We start from the raw sequence: 21,161 nt of genomic DNA on the forward strand, positions 1-21,161 counted from the left end.
ATATCAAGCATTATGATTGAATATTTACTCAAGGACTTACACTAAAATTTTGATTCGATTCTATATCATATACTGTTTTATTTATTCAATATATTTTATTAGACTTTATGTGTTAGATATCCAAGTTATACAGACAAATCTGAAGTCATTCAAAATAATTGGATCATCCCATTGGTACAATAGGAACGTTCACAGACGGATGTTAAGAAGACATATACCGCTGTCAAGTCTTTTCTGTAATGATGTTCAGTGAATACAGTACCAGAACTTGTCTAATAATTGCGCTTTTTAGTGTGTTGAATATTTGTTCTGCCAATTTGGATCTAAGTAAGTAAATCTATACATAATTTTGAAACAATTACAAGGTTTAATGTAGTTACGATTAGATAGAGGTAGAATATATTTTCTGATCAAAGGATTTTTTCTTCCTGAGTATAGTGTTATTACTCTACCATAGATAGTAACACATGTTTTGAAGTTCGATACAAAAATAATGACAATCCTGGCAGAAAAAAATTAATCCGTTTCTCGCTCTTTGTATAATTTCCGGAAAAATAGGGAGATGTTCAGAAATTTCATTAGCACACATGGCGCCTGGCAACGAAAATAAAATGGCGGAACAGGACATCACCTATCTTTGGAGCAGAGGAGAACTAAATAAACCATAGAAAAAAGATCGAACTGAAGTCAATCAAATAGTTGACAAAAGCTAAGGGAAGGTTTTTATAGATCAACAGAAAACGTAAACAACCATAAACTTTCAAAAAGGGACCAAACGGCTGTTATAAAAATATGGACTACTTATTCGGGCAAGGACTCGTATCTAATAACTGTATATTTAACTTAAATTTCAATGTTCTATCGATTTCCCAGTCGTGAACATGAACGTTATTTCGTCGTGTTTTAGTTAAAAGAATAAAATGTAATAATTAAACATGTTTTCTTCATTTTCGTCGAATAACACTCTGTGGAAGGAAAACTACGAAATCAAAGTCCACTAGTGTTAATATTACAGTGATTATATTGGACCTAATGCGATATAAAAACAGTGTGTAAAAATCACACCAGAACAAAAAAAAACCTCACGAACACAAGAAAAAATATTACTATATAATAAAAGGGTTATAGGGATTTGTTGAATATAAGCCCTCGCAGAGTATTATATTGAACTCACACTCTAGTGCAATTTTATATCTGTTATGACAAATATTCATACAATAACCCTATCCTTTGTCATTACGACTTTAAACTGCGCGTAGGTGGTTGACAATGAAATAATCATGTGTAGTAGGTATGAAGATATCACCGATAATACATAATATGTGCATGACTTTACAGCTACAGATGAGGCATGTGATGTAATTGGTGGTGTCTGTCAGAGTAAGATGATCCCGTGTAATAACGAACATAATAAATATTATGACGGACTTTGTCATGTCCCATCGCAATCTTGCTGTGCTAGGAAAACAGGTATGACATTGTATATTGTTTAAATATAATAGATATAAGAGACCAATCTACAAAGAAATATTCATACAGGGTTAAAAACTGTTTTGGTAATTAGTCCATCCGATCTTTCAAATCACGGGGAACGACATTTCATACGTGACCCTATCTATCTGTGCATCATGTTATAAGTTCAAGCCCGAGAATACATTGTCAGCCATTAAAAATAAACTTATCTTGAGATCGCTTGTACATCCTCGACTTTGCTTCAGGATAGCAAGTCAATAATGTTGGTTTAGTTTAAGATTTCAAATATGATATACCAAATTTACGACGTAAATTTTAAGAAAACAGACATATTCATTCATTTATCAGTTAGACATTACTTTATAACCACAGCAACAAGTCTTACGTTTTGTATATACGGGTTTTTCTTTTAAGTAAAATTCCATTTCAAATTCAGACACTGCAAATTTTTTTTTTTTTTTTGGGGGGGATGATACATTCATTTCCCACTATAATCAACAACACCTAACCAAACTAAGACGATAACTCTTGCCATAACCAATGTCATGCACTTTCTTTATATTTCTTTTTTTCTCAAAACCGCAACAACCAAATGAAAAACTAAGAATGATTATGTGATCAGCAACTGTTTCTGAACAAGAAATAAGGTGAGTTCTGCGGATTTTTGACATGCATGAAACGCATCATGTCTGTTTTTATAAAGACTGCTATATAAATTGTCCTTATACGTGCCTGTTATTTTTGCTATTGTTATTTTGCAGTTGAAAGAGCTTGTAAGGCTGTGGGAGGTTCCTGTAATTACAAATGTATTGGATCTGTTCCCTTTTCTGTTAAATGCGAAGGTCATATGAAGTGCTGTGTCGTTTTGGTGTAAACAAATACCTACCAAGTAAATGCTAAAGGTCGGTGCTTTTACAGGCGATAGAAATGAGAGCAAACAACTGGTTTTATATTTTAGAACAAATAAAAGAAACCACATCTTAACAGTAAAATCGAAGCACTAACGAATTATGGGTCATATTTTATCACAACCGCCGTTGTAAATTTAATTCAATATTCGAAATGATAGATACGTTCAATAAATGAATAAAAAAATGCTATGGCTGATACAATGATTTTTTATCTCTTTTTGTGTTCATATTTGGATGTAGTAAAAACAGTGCATTTTCTTAATTCATGTCTGAATTTTAAAAAAAGTTGCTAACTTGCACTATTTGTATTCTTCAGTGTTTTTGGAAGACCAACATTTCCCATTCAAAATCCCCATTCCCCGTCCCCCAATATACCACAGAACGGGAATTTTTACCCATACAAATACTGTACATGTATCACACTCACGATATAGAGAGTTGTAAATTTGATCAGTTTGCAAAAGAAATAAAAAAAAATATCGAACATTCACTTTTATATCACACATGGAATGGATAAAGATTTTAAAATGACGCATGTAAAAGAAATCTTGCGATTGTACTGTACAACCCGGAAGGCAGTTTCTACATTGAGTAAACAACCATGTTTTTCTTGCCTTATCAAGAAATTGCAAACATACATTATAAATATTTTTGGTCGAAAACAAACAAGAAAATAAAGATTATTTTTGGTTAGATTGATTGTCTCCGTGTTAGTTATAAACATGTTTACACAATGTTATTATTGTCAGAGTGTTGGAAGTTTTAAGTATCATTCTGAGTAATATTCAGGCAATGGGAGGCACATCATTGATCTAAATTTGGTCTTCTATGACTTAAATGTATTCAGCACATCAGGAAAACAACCGAAAAGTTATTCAATTTCATCCGCAAGCATATGTTACATAGATATTTTTTGACTGATTATATTCCGAAAAAAAAAACGAAAAAGTGTTGAAAAATTTTACCATTATTTTTTTTACATTGCATTTCAACAAAATTTGACATTTCAATATCTTTAAAAGACAACGTTTACAAATATTTTGATGGTTAATTCTCGAAGGTATGAGGTATAAATACTTAGATAATACTGTAAAATCGCTGTGTCTTTATTCTTCACGTGACCAACCAGATACACATTTTGAAATTAAATTATATATTATATGATATAGAAACCTACTACGACAATTTTGTCCCTGCAATAACACAATACTGCATCTTTCGCTCAAGTTGTACCAAAAAAATGCTGTGCCCTTAAAGTAAGGTTGCACACAAGTTTCTTACAGCAACTGACTTATTTGAACATTAATGAATACAGGTGTGGTGACATGTAATCAACTTTTATTTAGATTGTTGTAAGCATATAAATAACACGTAATTGAAGGTCATTTTGATTGGTTAAATAAGCTAGCGTGTTGTGAAATGCATTAAGGGTTTGAAAATTTGCAGACACTCTAATATAAAGAAATGTTGAGCATCATTTGCTATGTTATTTAATATAGTCGTGAAAAAATTTCATCCAAATATGCTGAAAAAAACACTATCAAAAATAAAAATCCGCTGCTTTAAAGACAGTACAATTATCTAGACATAGGTAGCCGGAAATGCTCAATATTTGATTAACTCAGACTCAACCTATAATACCGCATGTGGATTTAGAAACCTCCATAATGTAAACCCTGAACTCTCTGTGTTGTTTTAGAACATCTGTTGAATTGTTTATGCCGAATCCTCTGGTAAACGTATACGGGAAATATAACGAAAAATATGTGTTCTTTCTGTTCATATCACATCACAACTCGTTATGCCAGAGCTTGCCGAAACCACGCAGACTTTTTGTATCGCGCTAGAACTATAACAAATAGGCTTCTGGAACAAGGTTATGTTGCTACAAGATTGAAGTCATGACTACAGAAATTTTATGGTCGTCATCATGAACTCGTGGATCGTTATGGTGTATCCATCTGCACCATAAAAACTGATTTATTCAACGGGTCATAGTTTTCCTTTCCTCGTTTGTCTAACACACACTTGACTTTTTATGAGCAACTCGGCGGGTATTTCTAGACAAGCAGAGGACGCTTACCTAACCGGTGCACCTGGCCCATGCTCCCAGTTTTTAGTTGAGTCCGAGTTGCTCATTTGCTTTTGTTACTTTGTATGTATGATTTTAGTTACTTTATTTTCTTTGTTGTGTATGTCTGTTTTCCATGTCTTGTCTTTGTCCCTGGATTGCATTCTTTTGATTACCGCTTTAACCTTGGTTCCCTTGATTACTCTTTTGTTCTAAAAGAAGCACCATAAAAAGTGCACAAAGGTATCACTCATATTTATAGGTAATGATTGAATATATTAGAATAATATAAAAGAAATTAAGAGTCTTTTTTTTTCAAATACAAAAAGGCACATCAAAAGATAAAGCTGTTGACATGAATGAATTACACTGATTTGTTTATGCATTTATAAAAGAGTCGTCCTGAAAACAAAGTGAATATTGATCAACGAAGATAACAGATAAGTCCCAATTAAACAAGAAAAGTGGGTTTGTATGCCTAAAACACAGTTTAACATTCATTATGAAGTGTTAGGAATGTCAACTGTAAACTTGGTTGAATCGATAACAACTGTGACAAATAAAAAATTTCTAACATTTATTACAGTAAAAAAAACAGAGGAATTTCTTGAGGTTCATTAAAATTCAGAAATTCTACTTCTATTGTACTTTTTGGTCACTTCCCAGCCATACTTCTGGCAAGGAAACAGTGTTCATACCAGAGAAACAAATTCACAATTAGTGATTACATTCATGATAATATTTTATGTTATTTTATGTGAAAGTACAAAGTTGTTTTTTTTTTGGTGTGGATGAAAATAAAGATAAAAAAAAAACAAAACAAAACCAAAAACAAAAGACAATATGTCCTTTTCATTCTGCTCATTAGGAAGTCATTACAACGAACAAATCACAAAGCCTTTTCTATATTCTTTATATGTTACAATATATCAATTTTGTCTACTTTGCCACAAATATATTCAATACATCTAGGAAACACTTGAAAAGCTATTCAAATTCTCTCTAACGCATCTGTGACGTAAAAACATTCACTGCTTATATAGAGAACAAGTGCAAAGTGGATAAATTTTCCGCTAAAGTACATGTCAACTAAATTTGACTGTTTTTTTTAAAGATCGTTTTACTCTTTCATACAAATGTATAACTCGTAAAAATAAAAACACAATTTGCATTTGGAATTATTTTTTCGGGCTGCCTACACTCACTCACTTGACTAAGTAGTATGACGAAAAGGTAAAGATAAAAATACGACCGGATACGTTTCGAAACATAACAAAGTTTGTCAATATATAAGAATAAAGCATTTCCGAATCAACCTTTCTTTCGAAATTGGTAATGAACTTGGAAACTTTTTTGTAAGCCAAACTGTTATATTCATGCTTGTGTAATATTATATCTATAAACGTTAAAATATACTAATTTTGAATTGTAATTGCTAGAAGTTGATTACTTAACAGCCGACGTATCATAACCTCCGGATATAATGCAACATCTGATATGTATCTGTGTGGTATGTTGAACGGAAAAGGGATTTTCGAATATAAAACTGTGTTATTATTATTTTATTTGCATTTGAAGCATAATCGCTTAATGAAGAAGTGCACGGAAGCGTATGGGGAATAAATAAATAAATATTACATGTTTATTTTGAAATGAATTCAATGCATATTGTCAAACTCCTATTGGTGCCTTGAGTGACACAGATGCACAAGGTTGTATAGTGGATACACATATATATGCGTTTATGCTTTATAGTACAGACATAACTTCAATGATGTCCAACATGTATAGTTTTAGTTTTGTTTTCGTATGTGTATTGTTCGCTTGTTCAGCGGCGATCGATCCAAGTAAGTAATAATGTAAAACGAGTTTTGTTTGTTTTGTTTTTATATTCATTTTTACAAGCTTCTGATTGTGTTTTCATTTTATTGCAAAACAGGTTTACTTGTTTATCATTGTTTGATACATATGCTATGACTTCGTTACATGCTATTGATGTATAATAAAATAATCTATGTAGTGAAGTGGCTCAAATTAAACGTCAATAATAATAATGAGTTTGTGAACGACAGCCAAAAAGGTAAAAAAAAGGAACTAAATACAAATTAAATATGAATAAAATGTAAAAACAAGTTGCTAAAAGTATTGGTTTATTTAGTTCCTTTTTAACCTTTGCAAAGTGGCTATCGTTCACAAATTCATTATTCATATCTGTGATTTAATTTTAACACGATTTAAATGGTCTAATTGATTTTCATAGTCTGAAAAAAGTTTGATTTTGTTGCTGAATTTTTTTGTCCAGCAACTTGACTTTGACGTTAATTCATCAGTGTCTTAGGTCTTTAAATAGGCCCTTTAGACAAACGCATTGTACAATAGTGCGATATACTTGTGTATATGTAATATATATATATATATATAATTGATGAACTTAATGAATATCTAGCCGTAGTTTAAAGAAGCTTGATAATAAATCAAAGCGACTTTAGTATTCATCATAGGCATAGACATTAATTGCAAAAATGAAAAAAAAAAGATCCGTTTGTTGTACTAGTAAACATGTCACTGTCGTATTTGTTTAAACACAAACACAATGACACTATTGTATAAAGTAATATTTCTTAAGGGCTTGTACATGATCTGTAAGTCTCGTTCTAGTTTCATTTTCCTTACCAGAGTTTGTGATGCAGAACGTATTGAAATCCAAAGATAGGTCTGCATTTTATTGTTTACTTCCGGGATCTCGAAACACTGTATTACAATGCGAAATCTTCTATTTTACGCTTTTTCTTCACACTTTTATCATGTATGGAAACAGATATTTGTAATTTTTATTGGTATTTTTACATGCAAATATGTTTTGCTTTGTTTACTGAACCCAACGCTCTGAAAATGACAAATCTCTATGTATTTGAATGATAGATTATGCCCCATTCTCACATGACGAGACTTACATACCCATACAGACATATTCTTTAACAAATTACAAATCATTTTAATATTAGAACATTTCATAACATTGACCAAAACTTCCAATTTGAACTAGTGCAGTACACACAACCCTTAATTCTAATTATTTTCTATGCAATCAATTCTGATTTAAGTATTTATTGAAATAAATCTCAACTCTATAATACTCATCTGACAGGTTCAACATCATATAGATGCAATTTGGAATGATTAGCAAACAAAATATTATACACTTGCCGACAGTACACTATTATCAGAGTTAATTTTCGAAAACGAAAATACCTTCCGTGCAAATAAACGACAAAAGAACATGTAATTATGATATCAAATAAATTTGAACATAATCTTGTCCTTGAAGTGTATTTGACAGTATCGTCGCTCTACGACGAAATTCAGTGTACAAATCACATGCACGGCATTGATTGGTCGTTATCAACAAGTGTAATAAATTAGAAAGCATAAAAAGTCATTGGAGAGAGGAGGAAACATTTTTAATTTGAGTAAAATTTTGTTGCTTTGTAAGGGAAGTTTAAAGTCATTTTGTGAGCCATCCATCGTCGATGATTTAAAACATCTTTAGTACTACGTGACCTACAAATGATGTATACATTACATTTGAACAAACAAATCACTGCTATCCATATAATAAGACCTGCCTGATATTTATATGGACAGGCTCCTGAAAAATAATACAACGACACAAAGACACATTTATGATCAATATCTCATGCCTATGGGCAAGCTCGTGGAATCTGCGTAGGGATTTAACTAGTTTTTCAAGGCCTTAATCATCCATTTTCATGTAACGTCAAACATAAACTTTAATCATAAAACAATCGTTGGCATTATAACACACCATCATTCAAATATCAAACTGTTTTTAAAATGGTAATTTGAATTTAATCTGATATGATCGGACTTTATTTGGAAAAAAAACATTTTTTTTTTGGCATAACAACAAATTATAATCTAAAATAAATGCAAATTGTATCATGTCCAGGTCATAAAACTGCTTCTCTGGCTTCTCATCAAAACTAAATTATAGAATGTCTGCATATTATGTGTAGCTAAAATTAAGAGGACAAAGTGTTTTTTTTTTTTTTTTATTTTCTTAGACTTGACTTGACGTAACTTTCGTAGGCACCTGACAAATATGTGAATGAAAACTGAGACAAACACCAATCATAGTGTGCTAAACCTATGTCAGATTATAGCGAATAGTGAACAAAAAAATTAGGAAGAACTTCACTTACATAATATATCAAATGATACATTTTTTTAAGTGATAAATATTTGCTTGATCATTTTAAAAGAAATAGCCAAAATAATGCTACCACGTGATATGTATTTGTTATTGCAGGGTATGTATCAAGCCATTACCGAAAAAGCTGAAATGTTCAGAAATTGATATTGCATTTTTGTCAAGTGTCAATACATAATGTTAAATGACGATCATTACAATATTATCATATATTACATATTATATACAGCATTGTATTAATTTGTAACTGCCAAATTAACATTTAAATAGATAATAAAACAATAAATCTACAGTAGTTTTAGAATGAATGGCTGGTTTAAGAATGTAATGAATATTCATACATGCAAATAAGGATATACTAAAAATATTGCATTTTTGTCAAGTGTCAATACATAATGTTAAATGACGATCATTACAATATTATCATATATTACATATTATATACAGCATTGTATTAATTTGTAACTGCCAAATTAACATTTAAATAGATAATAAAACAATAAATCTACAGTAGTTTTAGAATGAATGGCTGGTTTAAGAATGTAATGAATATTCATACACGCAAATAAGGATATACTAAAAATATTAATTACTTCAAAATAAAAATGTTATTGCATTTACATTGGTAATTATTATCCAGCATACTATGGTATTACACACTTAACCTCGTGCAATAGGGAATCTGTTCGAGACAATATTCAATAATGTTACATATGGTGATGATTTTTATTGGTTAATCAGTCACGTAAATATTTATGTATTTTTGCTTAAAAAGACAAACCAGACTTTCTTTTGCTATTTAACGTATTCCAAGCTTGATGGAAACATAATTTCATCACAATTTAGGCCTTTTTACGAGGTCAATATTATTTTTCTAGAGGTCCATATATTAGCAGAGTACTACGACATAATTAATAGATATTATAACAATAACCCTTTAATTAATAATATTAAGCTTGTGTTAAGCTATTGTGTCGTTTGCACTGTACTTTTCACAGCACTATATTTAATGTGGTCTTTCAATAGCTTGCTTGCTTCAAAATTCCACATGAAAACTGCATAACATCGATTATGGACTCACTTATTCTGAACGACAAGTAATACTTTTGGTAAATATAGAAAAGAATGTTTTGACTTATAAAAAACACTTTTAATCAAAAGAACCTGGAAAAATTCGTATATCGAAAAGAGTAATCAAGGGAACTAAGGTTATAGCGGTAATCGAAAGAATGTAACACCAGGGACAAAGACCAGACATGGAAAACAGACATGCACTACAAAGAACATTAAGAACATTAAGTAACTAAAATCATACATAGAAAGTAACAAAAGAGCAACTTGGACTCCACTAAAAACTTGGAGCATGGACCAGGTGCATTGGTAGGGTAGAAACACCCGCCGAGTTGCTCATAAAAAGTCAAGTTCTAGGTAGACAAACGAATATTCGTTCAAATAAAATCAGAGAACTTGGTACAATAAAACCTGTCCAATCCAAACCAAATATCTTTCTAAATCCGAATTTCAGACAATTCGAAGTACCTTAAAATCAGTATGATTATACTTTGAACCTCCGTCTAAAACGGACATATTCTATGTACCAAAAGGGGTTCCGTTTAGACCGGTTTAAACCTGGATAAATCGAAACTCTGTCTAAGACGGACATATTCTATGTACCAAAAGGGGTTCAGTTTGAACCGGTTTTACTATATAATAATATCGAAATAAAATATTTATCAACTTTTACCGACTTATACCTGTATACGTTTTGTTTTGAAAATCATTTAACAGTATTTAAATACAGACTGTTGCACATATAACGCTAACTTATATAACGTATAATACATCCATGTACAATTTATTAGGGAGAAACCTGAATTTTGTTATTACGTAACATAAATGCATTTTTATTACTTAATTAATTCAACATCTGAATGTTATGTACAATGGAAAAGGGTTCAAAATAAAACAATAATTATTTTATGTCTTGTATTATTGTTTAGCGTACATAAAACTATTTTAAATACTTCAATACATGAAATTAAATAAACCTTTGAATTTTGTCCACTTTAATTGAATAGAAATATTATCTTAATGTCGAACTCCTTAAGTAACCTTGAATTCATATATTATGCCGACACAGGAAAGTGTATCTAGTTATTATAGCTGTCTTGAGGGAAAAGTACGTCTACGATTTAAAGAACTTCAACATGTGTAGAATTAGTATTTTCTTATTTTGTTTGAGTGTCGTGTATGTTGGTTCAGCAATGAATGATCCTATAAGTAAGTAACAGTATTTGACAATTTTGTTTACTTCAATGAGCTTTTGTTTAATTTAAATCAGGTGGTCTATAACCTTGCTTTTGTTGATTTTGTACTATTTATTTTCCTGAAGACAGAATACAATTTGACACTCGTCAATTTAAAAAAAAAGTCGTAAATGTAAAGTTGATTGCAAATTATGACGTCACATTGTAACGTCATACCTTACGATCAATTTTAAACTTACAATTTTTTTGTGGAATTAACGCCTGCTCATAATATCAGTTGCGGCTATACACAAACATTATATTTGATTTTAAGAATGGCTTCATTTCATCTATTTTAAAAACCTTAAAATTACACACTAAATTTCTTTTCCGGACTTTACAACTAACAAACGAAGAAAGTTTAAACTCAAATCTATGGCGAACACGACGACTTTGAATTCTTCCTTTCAATTATCCTTTCCTGTATAGAAACATATCCGCTTCTTCAAAGTATGAAGTGCTTGTGTCTTAACTCATAAATGTTGCTATGAATTGCGACCACAATCCCAATATTCTAGCTATAGATGCATAGAAAAAAGGACTAAAAAGGATAATTTGTCCATGGAAAAGTCGTCACAGTGTTCGAAGTCCTGGCAATAACATACGATTCTATGAGAATAATAACATTATTTTCAGTTTATGCATAAATTACTGCATATAAAGTCCTCTTACAAAAAAAGAAATCGATTCCACAAACGATTTCAGCGAAATAAGAAAATCATAAATAAAGATTGAAAATAACAACTTAAGAAAACACAAAAAAGATTAAAAAGAAAAACAATTCACAAAATTGGTAGAAAAAAGTTAAAGAAGAAATAAGAAATACCAATTCTGTCACTATGGCAAATGTCGATATGCTGTACACGTGTTTCAAAGAGTAGCTTCTCATAAGCACCATTACAATCAATTACATTATCTAAAACTAATTACATATATTAAAAAAATCAGAACTAAAATCATCGATATAGGAAATGAGTAAATCCGATTTAAACTACTGGAACATTAACCATAAATATAATACCTTTACTTGTAGATTCACAGGTTGGATACCTGTCATGTCAGATATTATAAATATCACAAATACAATTTCTTACTTCGTTTTTTCTTACGATTAATAATTTTTAGAGAAAAAAAGGCCGACCTGCCAAAAGTGGAAAAAAGTTAAATCTTGAATTAATCATTGAGCTGTAAAAACTATTTTTAAAGTCGTGGATTAATGACAAACAACCAAATATAAAATTTTTTTCAATTATCCATCATGTGAATAAATTATATTTTTGTGTATGCTGCTTGAAAGCATTTTTTTAAAATGATATTTTAACCGACATATTTCACTCTCTTTTACAGCAACGGATGAAGCATGTAATGCGATTAGTGGGAAATGTCAGAATGTTTCACAACCATGTTATGAAGCAGGAAAAAGATATTACGGAATGCTCTGTCGTGGCCGCTCCCGTTACTGCTGCGCTAAGAAAACAGGTAAACGATTAATAAAAGAAATTTTCTTTTACACGCGTTCAAAATTAAGACCGGTAAATGGAATAAATAGAGCAAACAATTAAAAACAATTCTGCACAAATAAAAGAAAACAAAATTTAAAACAAATGAATCAGTTGAGTTTATTACGTCAGCTCATAATATAATTACTCAACATCTTGTTTATTTATATCAAACCCATTTTTAACAATAGTCAAGAAATCTAAATTCTACCCACAAGTAATCCAAAGGTGTTGTGAAAGTTTCCATAGAAATAGGATATCAATGGATTTGGCATAATGTCAGCACGTTTAGAGGACATCACCATGCTTTTTGCACCAAGTATTGCTCATTTTGAGCTCTTAACCACACGTAACACGTAATAAAAAAGCTCAAACAAATAGTTATGAACCATAATAGTACTTTGAAAATGTACCAAACAGCATTAGAATAATTTCTGACAAACGTTAATAGCAATAGTTAAAATGTTCAGATGTGTTTCTTAACTTCGCAATTCTCTTGCAGTTACAGCCCCATCGTGTGCGTGTGTATATGAAGTGTAATTTATTGTGCTTTTATTTCAGATGAATCCGCATGTAAAGCACAAGGAGGGACCTGTGATTACTACTGCATTGGTGCAAAACATTTTCCTGAATATAAGTGTGAAGGTCACATGAAGTGTTGCATCGCTCTGATTTAATTGATTACTTCATGAACCCTGTACAATAAAACTGCTGGATAAAAGCTGGATTGTTTTATTTATGACATATCAAATGAAGGTCAAATCAGATAATTAGAGGTCAATAAGCATAAAATTGTTAACTGTTTCTTGTTAGTTTAATTTTATTGTTTTCCGGTTCAGTACCTAGATTACCTCGTAGAAAATATAAAAATGGCTAATTTATTATATAATTTAATATCCCAATTTTACTTAAAATTTGCAGTATCACAAATCGACTAAAGGCATGTATGGGTATAGCAAAGTTAAAGTTCGAACAACAAATGGAAACGTGGAGTGAAACAATGAACAACAAACAAACACAAAACAATACACACAAAAAACAAGCCGTTCAAATGGAACATGGACCGGGCGTAACGGTAGAGAAACATAACGCCCCCTTACCTCGATTACTGTTTGCATCTGTTATATCCGTTGAACATTGAAGTGACTTTCAGGCAATGCCAATGGTAGATCTGATCTTTGATGCAAAAAACCCACTGTACAAACGGTGTTTGGTCGATCAAAATACTCCATATATTAAGATAACTAGAGTCCTTCCTGTGTGCATGTACAGTTCTATATTTTTGACAAAACCCTAAATTCATTTTCCACTTTATTCAACCGAATCAAAAAGAGTAACTCTTGTAAAATGCTTCCAAATTTCAAATTTGCAATAATCTACAGAGTACAAACTAAGCTTAAGACTGGATTTGTGGTCAGTAACTGTTTTTGAATTTGAAATGGTAGTAAATTCGTTGGGTTTTTTACATGAGTGTTCACCTCATGTCTGATTTTTATGAAGACTAGTAATCAAAAGAACTATGACAAATCGATGAAATAAGTCAATACAAAGGCCATATCAGTCGACAATCTCACAGTCCTTTTCACAAAAAGTCGTAATTATAAAATTAGGTTTAAGTTATGAAGACACAATGGTTTATTTTATTATGCCGTTATAACTTACGACTATTTTACACTTTTAATTTTTCGTGAAAATGACTGCTGGTCTTTCATTTAAGTGATAAGTTATATCTAGGTTCATTATAAAATTTACAATACCAAGCCAATGAAACTGGAAAAAGTCAGCAATCTTTGTGTGATAATTGAGAGTCTGCCTTGTGTTGTGTGGTATTTTTGTTGAAACATGCACAATTTGTCGTTTATTTCAGTTTCACTTGGTTTATATGTATATTGAATGTGGTTCAAAAGAAAAAATACAATCCAGATTCTTAGATTTTATTTCAAATAGGCATTCATTAACAGGTACTACAATTATTATAGATCCTTAAATGATATAATTTTAAATATGATATAATCATTCAAAACATTTTCAGTAGAGGAAGAAGGAGGGACACTTTGACAAATTCAATACACAAGTCATTGTGACGGAAAGTCGATGTCATATCAGATGACGTTGCTCTCCGTATTGACAATGTTCCTTAAATTTGTGTCAATATACCTCAATAAGACAATTAGTTAGCAAATCGGTGGATGTTTCTAGAAAGGCAGCCGACTTTAGGTGCACCTGGTCCATGTTCTCAGTTTTAAATTGAGTGCGGGTTCTCATTTACTATTGTTCTGTTTCTTTGTACATGCTATTTTAGTTAATTCGTGTTCATTGTTGTATCAACCCTCTGTGTAGTTTTTATCATAGGAATATATTCTTTTAATTACCGCTAAAATTTTGGCTCTCTTGATTACTCATTTAGTTTACATGTATATCAAATTTCTTTCGAAGCTTTAATTTTGATAGATATTGCAATTCACTGATATGCGAAATAATAAAACTATTCAATTTGTTTCCCAAAATTTATTTCAATTACGTTTTAACTAATTAAACAAATCATATTTGATAGTACATAAACAATCGGCAGATACAAAAGTACGGTAAACGATTATTGAGTAAAATCTACATGTAGGCATACTTACCTGGCAGACATTTCAATTATTTACCCAAAAAGCAATATATTAGTGTGATATAAGTGACACAGTCTATGTTTGGCATCAGAAAACACTAAGCAAATCATGGATACAAAATTACCTGATCAATAAACAAGGTCATGAACTTTAAACCACGCACCTTTTAACTGGACTACTTTTACCAATGAAATAGTCCTGTCTGAAAAAGGCATGCATATTGGAATAAATTAATATCGTAGTTTTTGCTAAAATATTAAATTTACATTGAAATGCAGAATAGGAAGTGCACAATGGCATTAACTAAAGAAGAATGCATGCAGGTTTCTTCGAATTCCATTCATCGATTGAGGGGGAGTTAACGATACTATAAAAACTGGGGACGGGTAGGGAACATGATACTACCCACTTTCAAGAGGGATGTAAAAGCATCTATTCGCCCCATCAACCAATCCATAAAATAAACAGATAAACAAACCATGCGAACATAGAGAACGTTGAGGCCGAACCGGTCTGCACTTATATATAAATAGAAGGCTATCAAAGTTCTTGACATGGCCAACACAAATGATTATATGCCATATATTGATAAATAGACCTTTCAAAACACTGCAAAGGGCTACAATACAGCATAAACAAAGCTCATATGATTCAGAGATTTATAAAATGGGAAAATAATCGGCCACCATCTTACCTTGTAACCACAATGGTGAAAATGTTTAAAAGGCCAGGTTTTTTATCCAGCAAAAAAACCGACTACAACTACATGACAATTTGTGCGTGAAAAGTAATCATTCAATTATAAGTCATGTGGTGCTGAGGAAATGGTGGGACAGGAAGCTACGAAAATGGGACACAGATGTGGTTGACAGATTTCATTATACGAATGTTTTTTCAACCACGCTTAAAATTCCTAACCGTTAATCAATATAACGATATTTCAACCGATCAAGAGAATAATGGACATTTTGTTTCTTTTACTTGTATAATCGGCCTCAGTCTAGATGCATCCATTACCAGTGATTTCTTAAAACAATTATAAATACATTCCACCTTAGTGTCTTGTGTTTATCTTATAAACAATTTAATACAAACATCATGAGAAATTACATAACACGCCCGAATTCAACATGTTCAACTAGAAAATGGACTTCACAGTTATTTATTTATGTGTCAGCAAGCAGAGCATTCATTTATTCTCTTAAAAATTATTTACATAACAGTAATCCGGATTATAAGTTATATAAGAGAATTATAAGAGTATATTTAGCTGAAAGACTTTCATATCCAGTTAATTAAATAATGTTAAAATATTAGTAAAATATATACAAATAAAAACACGTAATCGCTGGAAGTAAATCAGTGTTCAATATAACTTTTTGCAAGCCTACGCTACTTATTCAACATCTGTTTCCCTTTTTGTGTAAGAATGGAGGTGGGGTGGGGCTTTTATTTCCATTTAAAATATAGGGGTATTCACTCTCTAATTATTCCAGAATTGACTATTTACAAATAAAAAATGCATGCTTACATTGGTATGATTTCATAAATTTCATGTCCATTTGGATATAGTACATTATTTGTCTTTACTATTATTATTTTCAAAAATGAAAAGCTGCAATTATCCCAATGGAGCCTTGCATGACGCATATGCAGCAAAATAACATAAGACATAAATAGCTGTAAAAAGTTAACCATTCATTACTTCTTTCAATAATGTCCACAATGGTTAGTTATAGTGTAGTAGCTGTATGTATTTGTGTCCTTTTGTCTTCTTGCTCGGCCGTAGTGTATCCAAGTAAGTAATAACTGTTAAATAAGCAGTTTTCAGTCATATCATAAAGAGTTGTTTAAGTATTTGATAAGATATTCATATTATATTCAATTTAATTAAATATTTTGGAAACATTTTAATTCTTTTACTGTGAAAACTATTTGAACTTTCTTAACTGATTTTTTTTTTTGTAATTTAGTATTGTTTCGGTTAAAGAAGTTCAAAATACCTTAATAAATCCATAAAAAGTACCATTCTGTAAAAGAATCGAGAAATGGGTTGCACATCATATTTCTTAATTTGTTCTTTTTACCTCAAATATATTCAATATATCCACACAAAACAAACCCGAAAAACGATTTAAAATCATCCTGAAACATCTGAGACGTAGATATGCGTGGCTGCTGATATAAAGAAAAAGCGCGGATATTTTTTGCATTATTTCCACCATTCTGTAAATTCCTGTATAAAATATAGATATGTGTAGATACATACATTTACAGCAACTGATGAGGCATGCATGGCAATTGGTGGGACATGTCAGTATCCTTCATCACCATGTTACTACGGTAAAAAGTATTACGAAAGACTCTGTGCTGGTCGAACCCGATATTGCTGTGCTAAGAAAACAGGTAAGCAACATAAATTTAAAGCCTTGCGAAACTGTTCTGAATGTAAGTAGTTCAAATAAATATAGGGCACTCATAGAAAAACATTACGAATATCATCAGCAAAAATACATTTTAAATATTTCTACCCTTACCCTACCGGTGCACCTGGTCCATGCACCCAGTTTTTAGTGGAGTCCGAGTTGCTCATTTGCTTTTTTTACTTTGTATGTATGATTTTAGTTACTATATGTTCTTTGTTGTCAATGTCTGTTTTCCATGTCTGGTCTTTGATTCTTTTGATTACCGCTATAACCTTGGTTCCCTTGATTACTCTTTCTAACAGGCAAAAGTCTTTGTATGTTTCTAATTTTTAGGTTTTGCTAATAGATAATTGTAATGTACGTTCCAGAGATGAAGATATGCATAAGCATTGCAATTAACAAACCTCTGTAAAAGTCATCAATTGTCTTTTTTTTAAAGGTTAGGTATCTGCAAAGATTATAGTTTAGATAAGTTTTAGGTTAGTAAATAGTATACTAAAAGACGGTTTTGTCTTCAGTTTATTACCAAATGTGCCCGATCGTTAAGCCCGAGTGGGGTAAAGGGGTAAAGTTATTTCCGTATTTGAAACACTCAATGTATCTCGATATTCCAAGGTTTCTTATTAATTAAAATTACTTAAAAGCTGCCAATAGGCACGTGATTTTCAGATCTAGGTGGTGGTTTTACATCAGAGTCGAGTCGAATGGAAGCATATGTATTGGGTGTCGTGCCTTGTGTCATTAAATGTTAGTTAAATTACAATAACTATTTATTGTAGATGAATCGTCATGTGAGGCACGAGGTGGTTCGTGTAATTACTACTGTGTTGGATCCATTGAATCGTATGGATGTGAAGGTCATATGAAGTGTTGCATCGCTTTGACCTAAACAGTGGAATATCACAAGAATGAATAAACAACATCTGATATCGATGAGTTTTTGAATTTTATAGTTCTGAAAAAAAAAAACAGTATAAAAATTGGCCTTTTACTTGGCTACAGTAAGATATTTCATCATCATCTTTTGTTATCATTAACATAAGTACAGAACACTAACCAACGGCCTTTTAGTTGTTCCATTATATATATTAGGATTTATTAAAGCCAACACGAAGTCAATCTTCAATTGATTTTAGTTTATAGCATAAATGAATGTTTGACTATAAATCACCCATAACAAACAAGAACAGTTTCACCTCAGTTACTTATCTGTTTATTTTCACTGTTTTCGGAGGAAATCTGAAATGGATGAACACAAACACAAAACAAGAGACAAAAAAGAGACAAAAAACATGATTTAAGACTGGAAAAAAATGAATTAATTAATTATGGCAATATCAAAATGCAATGTAAATAGTATCATACCAGCAGGATACGTGCAGGATTAATGCACATATTTAAAGAGATAATATAATGATGCATTAAAGAACAAAACACTGAATAGATATTCAACTAGTATAAAATCATAGCAACCTGAGTCCAGTTTCATAAAAAAAATCAAATTAAGGTTTTCTTCAAATACTTTTTTTTAATAAGTTTTGACCAAGCAGCTCATTTAAGATTGAAGAACTGAGGAAAAACTCATGGTTTGTGGAAATTCTCAAATTATTTTGTTTATTATACTATGGCCTGGTCCATATAAAACATTCTAGAGGTTTATGCACAATGAGTATAATTCCTCATGAAAAACTGGAAATAATTCTCTGCAAAGGTTCAATACCTACATCTAGTTTTGGGGCCTTCAAAACATGGGCTTACACGGCAATTTAGCCTTTTCCATACCCATTGATGTTGTGCTTAATTGTACATTTACCTTTGTTACGAACTTTTATTTGAAGTTCAAAAACGACGGTTTGGTTTAGATTATATTAGATATGCCCACAAATTGATCTCCCAAAATGGGCGATCCTTGAGACGTCATACTTACTGCATTCACGCATTCATACCCACTGAAAGGAGTTGACATTTTCCTTGTAAAATTATTAAACCCAAAATAATAATAAAATTACCTATTGAGTTATATAAGATGAAAAGAACAAAAAATTGCTTTCAATTATGCGCGACAGAAACAAGGAAAGCTTAAAAAGAATTACACTACAAATAAAAAAACACAAAAAGGCCAAAAGAATATCGCATATAATAAATGGTGACGCCGTGGATCAAGTGTACCGCTAAGCGTCCATGTCCTGTTTTTATTTTACTAGCAATATCAATTTCCTCCTGTTCTGTCAAATATGATACGCAACACGAAAAACTTTAACACAATCCATTTGTCTTTACGATGGATATTGACACATCATAATGAGGGACAAGTTGGTGGTTACTAAAAACTTAATTATTGTCTTCTCATTTTCCTATGAGTGTCGGTTCTTTTCGAATAACTATTTTGGTGAAGCACTGCAGTGATATTATATAGACGTCTCATCTAGATACTGAATGAATACCAATACTTAATTTATCCAATGGACTAGCCCATTAAGTGTCAGTCTCTGACAGAATCAGGCAGTGGATGAAACAATGTATGAAAAAAACACCATTTTGATAGTGTAATTTGACTATTTGCACCATCGGAATCAAGGAAAAAAGACAACATTTTCCATACCGTGTTGGTGCCTTGAGTATTAATTTTATTGAAATGCATTGAAAATTATCATTTCAAGGGCAGATGACTCTGTCTTAAACCTCATTTTTGTAACATTCTATTGTATTTTTTTAGCAAAGTCAGTAATGCAAACACTTACACTTAAGGGTATATATGATTTAAAAAAACATTATCAGATTACCTGAAACAACCGCTTTGCACCACCCGCTTTAAAACTTCAAACAATCACTCTCGATCAATTTCGAACGATTTCTTTTTTTCAGACCTCCTACTTATATACATTTTTGTAGAACATCGTTTACGTTCCATTTCTATATTTTGACATACTTAAGAGTACTTAAGAGGTTTTGCCCATAAGGGACAGAGCTGTTTGTGAATGTTTTGTGTGTTGTCACGACCACAAGGAGTAGACGATACTTCTCATGATACACCCAGTGCGTCTACGTTTATAATTCGACCAATCGATGTGATCTCAGTTTCCACTATATAGTTGACGTATTATCTTTAATTCTAATGACGGGGATTTTATACATCGCATCTATCCCAACGAACTTGAGATGAAGGACATGGCAGACACTATGAAGTCAGCCTTATATTTGATGTACATTAAGAGACAGCTGGTAAAGGAAAACCCATGGTTTAACTGTACGACATGTATATATGTTATATATATGTGTGTGTTAAGGAGAGGACCCTTCTAATTTGGGACACTGGTACCTCATCTTTTTTGTTCCTATTTGTACAGTAAAATATTTTCAATCTAAAATAAAACTAAAACTAAACTAACTGTACGACAAATGCGATGGCTTCTCATTCCGTATTATCAACTTTTTTTCCATCTGTGGCAAATCCCTGTGTACGGCGTGTTCACATCACAACTCATAATTGCTGTAATTAAGCGGACTGTTTGTATCGTCCTCGTCTTCTTACAATTTTTCTACAAGATCTGAAGTCGCCACAACAAAACGATTTATGGTCGTCATTATGAACTCGTGTATCAATTTGAACCATGAGAACCGATTTGTTT

The 21,161-nt window shown here is 31.5% G+C and overlaps 3 protein-coding genes across 5 annotated transcripts; all 3 read left to right on the top strand.

Moving 5' to 3' along the window:
* On the top strand, positions 1–2,571 carry LOC148611998 (uncharacterized). The gene is made up of 3 exons (XM_088593068.1): positions 1–327; positions 1,339–1,470; positions 2,235–2,571. The coding sequence occupies exons 1-3, from the start codon at positions 240–242 to the stop codon at positions 2,345–2,347; spliced, it is 333 nt and encodes a 110-aa protein (XP_088449194.1). The 5' UTR covers positions 1–239; the 3' UTR covers positions 2,348–2,571.
* Positions 2,572–5,791: 3,220 nt separating this feature from the next.
* LOC148611999 (uncharacterized) lies at positions 5,792–13,212 on the top strand. Of its 3 annotated transcripts, none has more exons than XR_015924293.1 (3): positions 5,792–5,810; positions 12,340–12,471; positions 13,053–13,212. XR_015924293.1 is itself a non-coding variant. In XM_088593069.1 (3 exons), exons 1-3 carry the CDS (start codon positions 6,200–6,202, stop codon positions 13,166–13,168), a joined length of 351 nt encoding a protein of 116 aa, XP_088449195.1. In that variant the 5' UTR covers positions 6,141–6,199; the 3' UTR covers positions 13,169–13,212. The 3 variants fall into 3 exon arrangements, 2 of the variants coding, with proteins under 2 accessions (XP_088449195.1, XP_088449197.1); XM_088593069.1 differs by lacking the exon at positions 5,792–5,810 and adding an exon at positions 6,141–6,302; XM_088593071.1 differs by lacking the exon at positions 5,792–5,810 and adding an exon at positions 9,203–10,966.
* Positions 13,213–16,791: 3,579 nt separating this feature from the next.
* Positions 16,792–18,465, top strand: LOC148612000 (uncharacterized). The gene is made up of 3 exons (XM_088593072.1): positions 16,792–16,904; positions 17,384–17,512; positions 18,312–18,465. The coding sequence occupies exons 1-3, from the start codon at positions 16,823–16,825 to the stop codon at positions 18,419–18,421; spliced, it is 321 nt and encodes a 106-aa protein (XP_088449198.1). The 5' UTR covers positions 16,792–16,822; the 3' UTR covers positions 18,422–18,465.
* Positions 18,466–21,161: the final 2,696 nt, after the last annotated feature.

Source organism: Perna viridis, chromosome 7 (assembly GCF_037379345.1).
Source record: "Perna viridis isolate PV_CMFRI_1.1 ecotype Kerala chromosome 7, ASM3737934v1, whole genome shotgun sequence".
NCBI classification, from domain to species: Eukaryota; Metazoa; Mollusca; class Bivalvia; order Mytilida; family Mytilidae; genus Perna; species Perna viridis.

Coding starts and splice junctions, on each gene's coding strand:
- LOC148611998 (XM_088593068.1), top strand. CDS start 240: ATGATGTTCAGTGAATACAGTACCAGAACTTGTCTAATAATTGCGCTT. Junction 328..1,338: donor TTCTGCCAATTTGGATCTAA/GTAAGTAAATCT, acceptor ATGACTTTACAG/CTACAGATGAGGCATGTGAT. Junction 1,471..2,234: donor TTGCTGTGCTAGGAAAACAG/GTATGACATTGT, acceptor GTTATTTTGCAG/TTGAAAGAGCTTGTAAGGCT.
- LOC148611999 (XM_088593069.1), top strand. CDS start 6,200: ATGCTTTATAGTACAGACATAACTTCAATGATGTCCAACATGTATAGT. Junction 6,303..12,339: donor TTCAGCGGCGATCGATCCAA/GTAAGTAATAAT, acceptor TCTCTTTTACAG/CAACGGATGAAGCATGTAAT. Junction 12,472..13,052: donor CTGCTGCGCTAAGAAAACAG/GTAAACGATTAA, acceptor CTTTTATTTCAG/ATGAATCCGCATGTAAAGCA.
- LOC148612000 (XM_088593072.1), top strand. CDS start 16,823: ATGTCCACAATGGTTAGTTATAGTGTAGTAGCTGTATGTATTTGTGTC. Junction 16,905..17,383: donor CTCGGCCGTAGTGTATCCAA/GTAAGTAATAAC, acceptor ATACATTTACAG/CAACTGATGAGGCATGCATG. Junction 17,513..18,311: donor TTGCTGTGCTAAGAAAACAG/GTAAGCAACATA, acceptor TATTTATTGTAG/ATGAATCGTCATGTGAGGCA.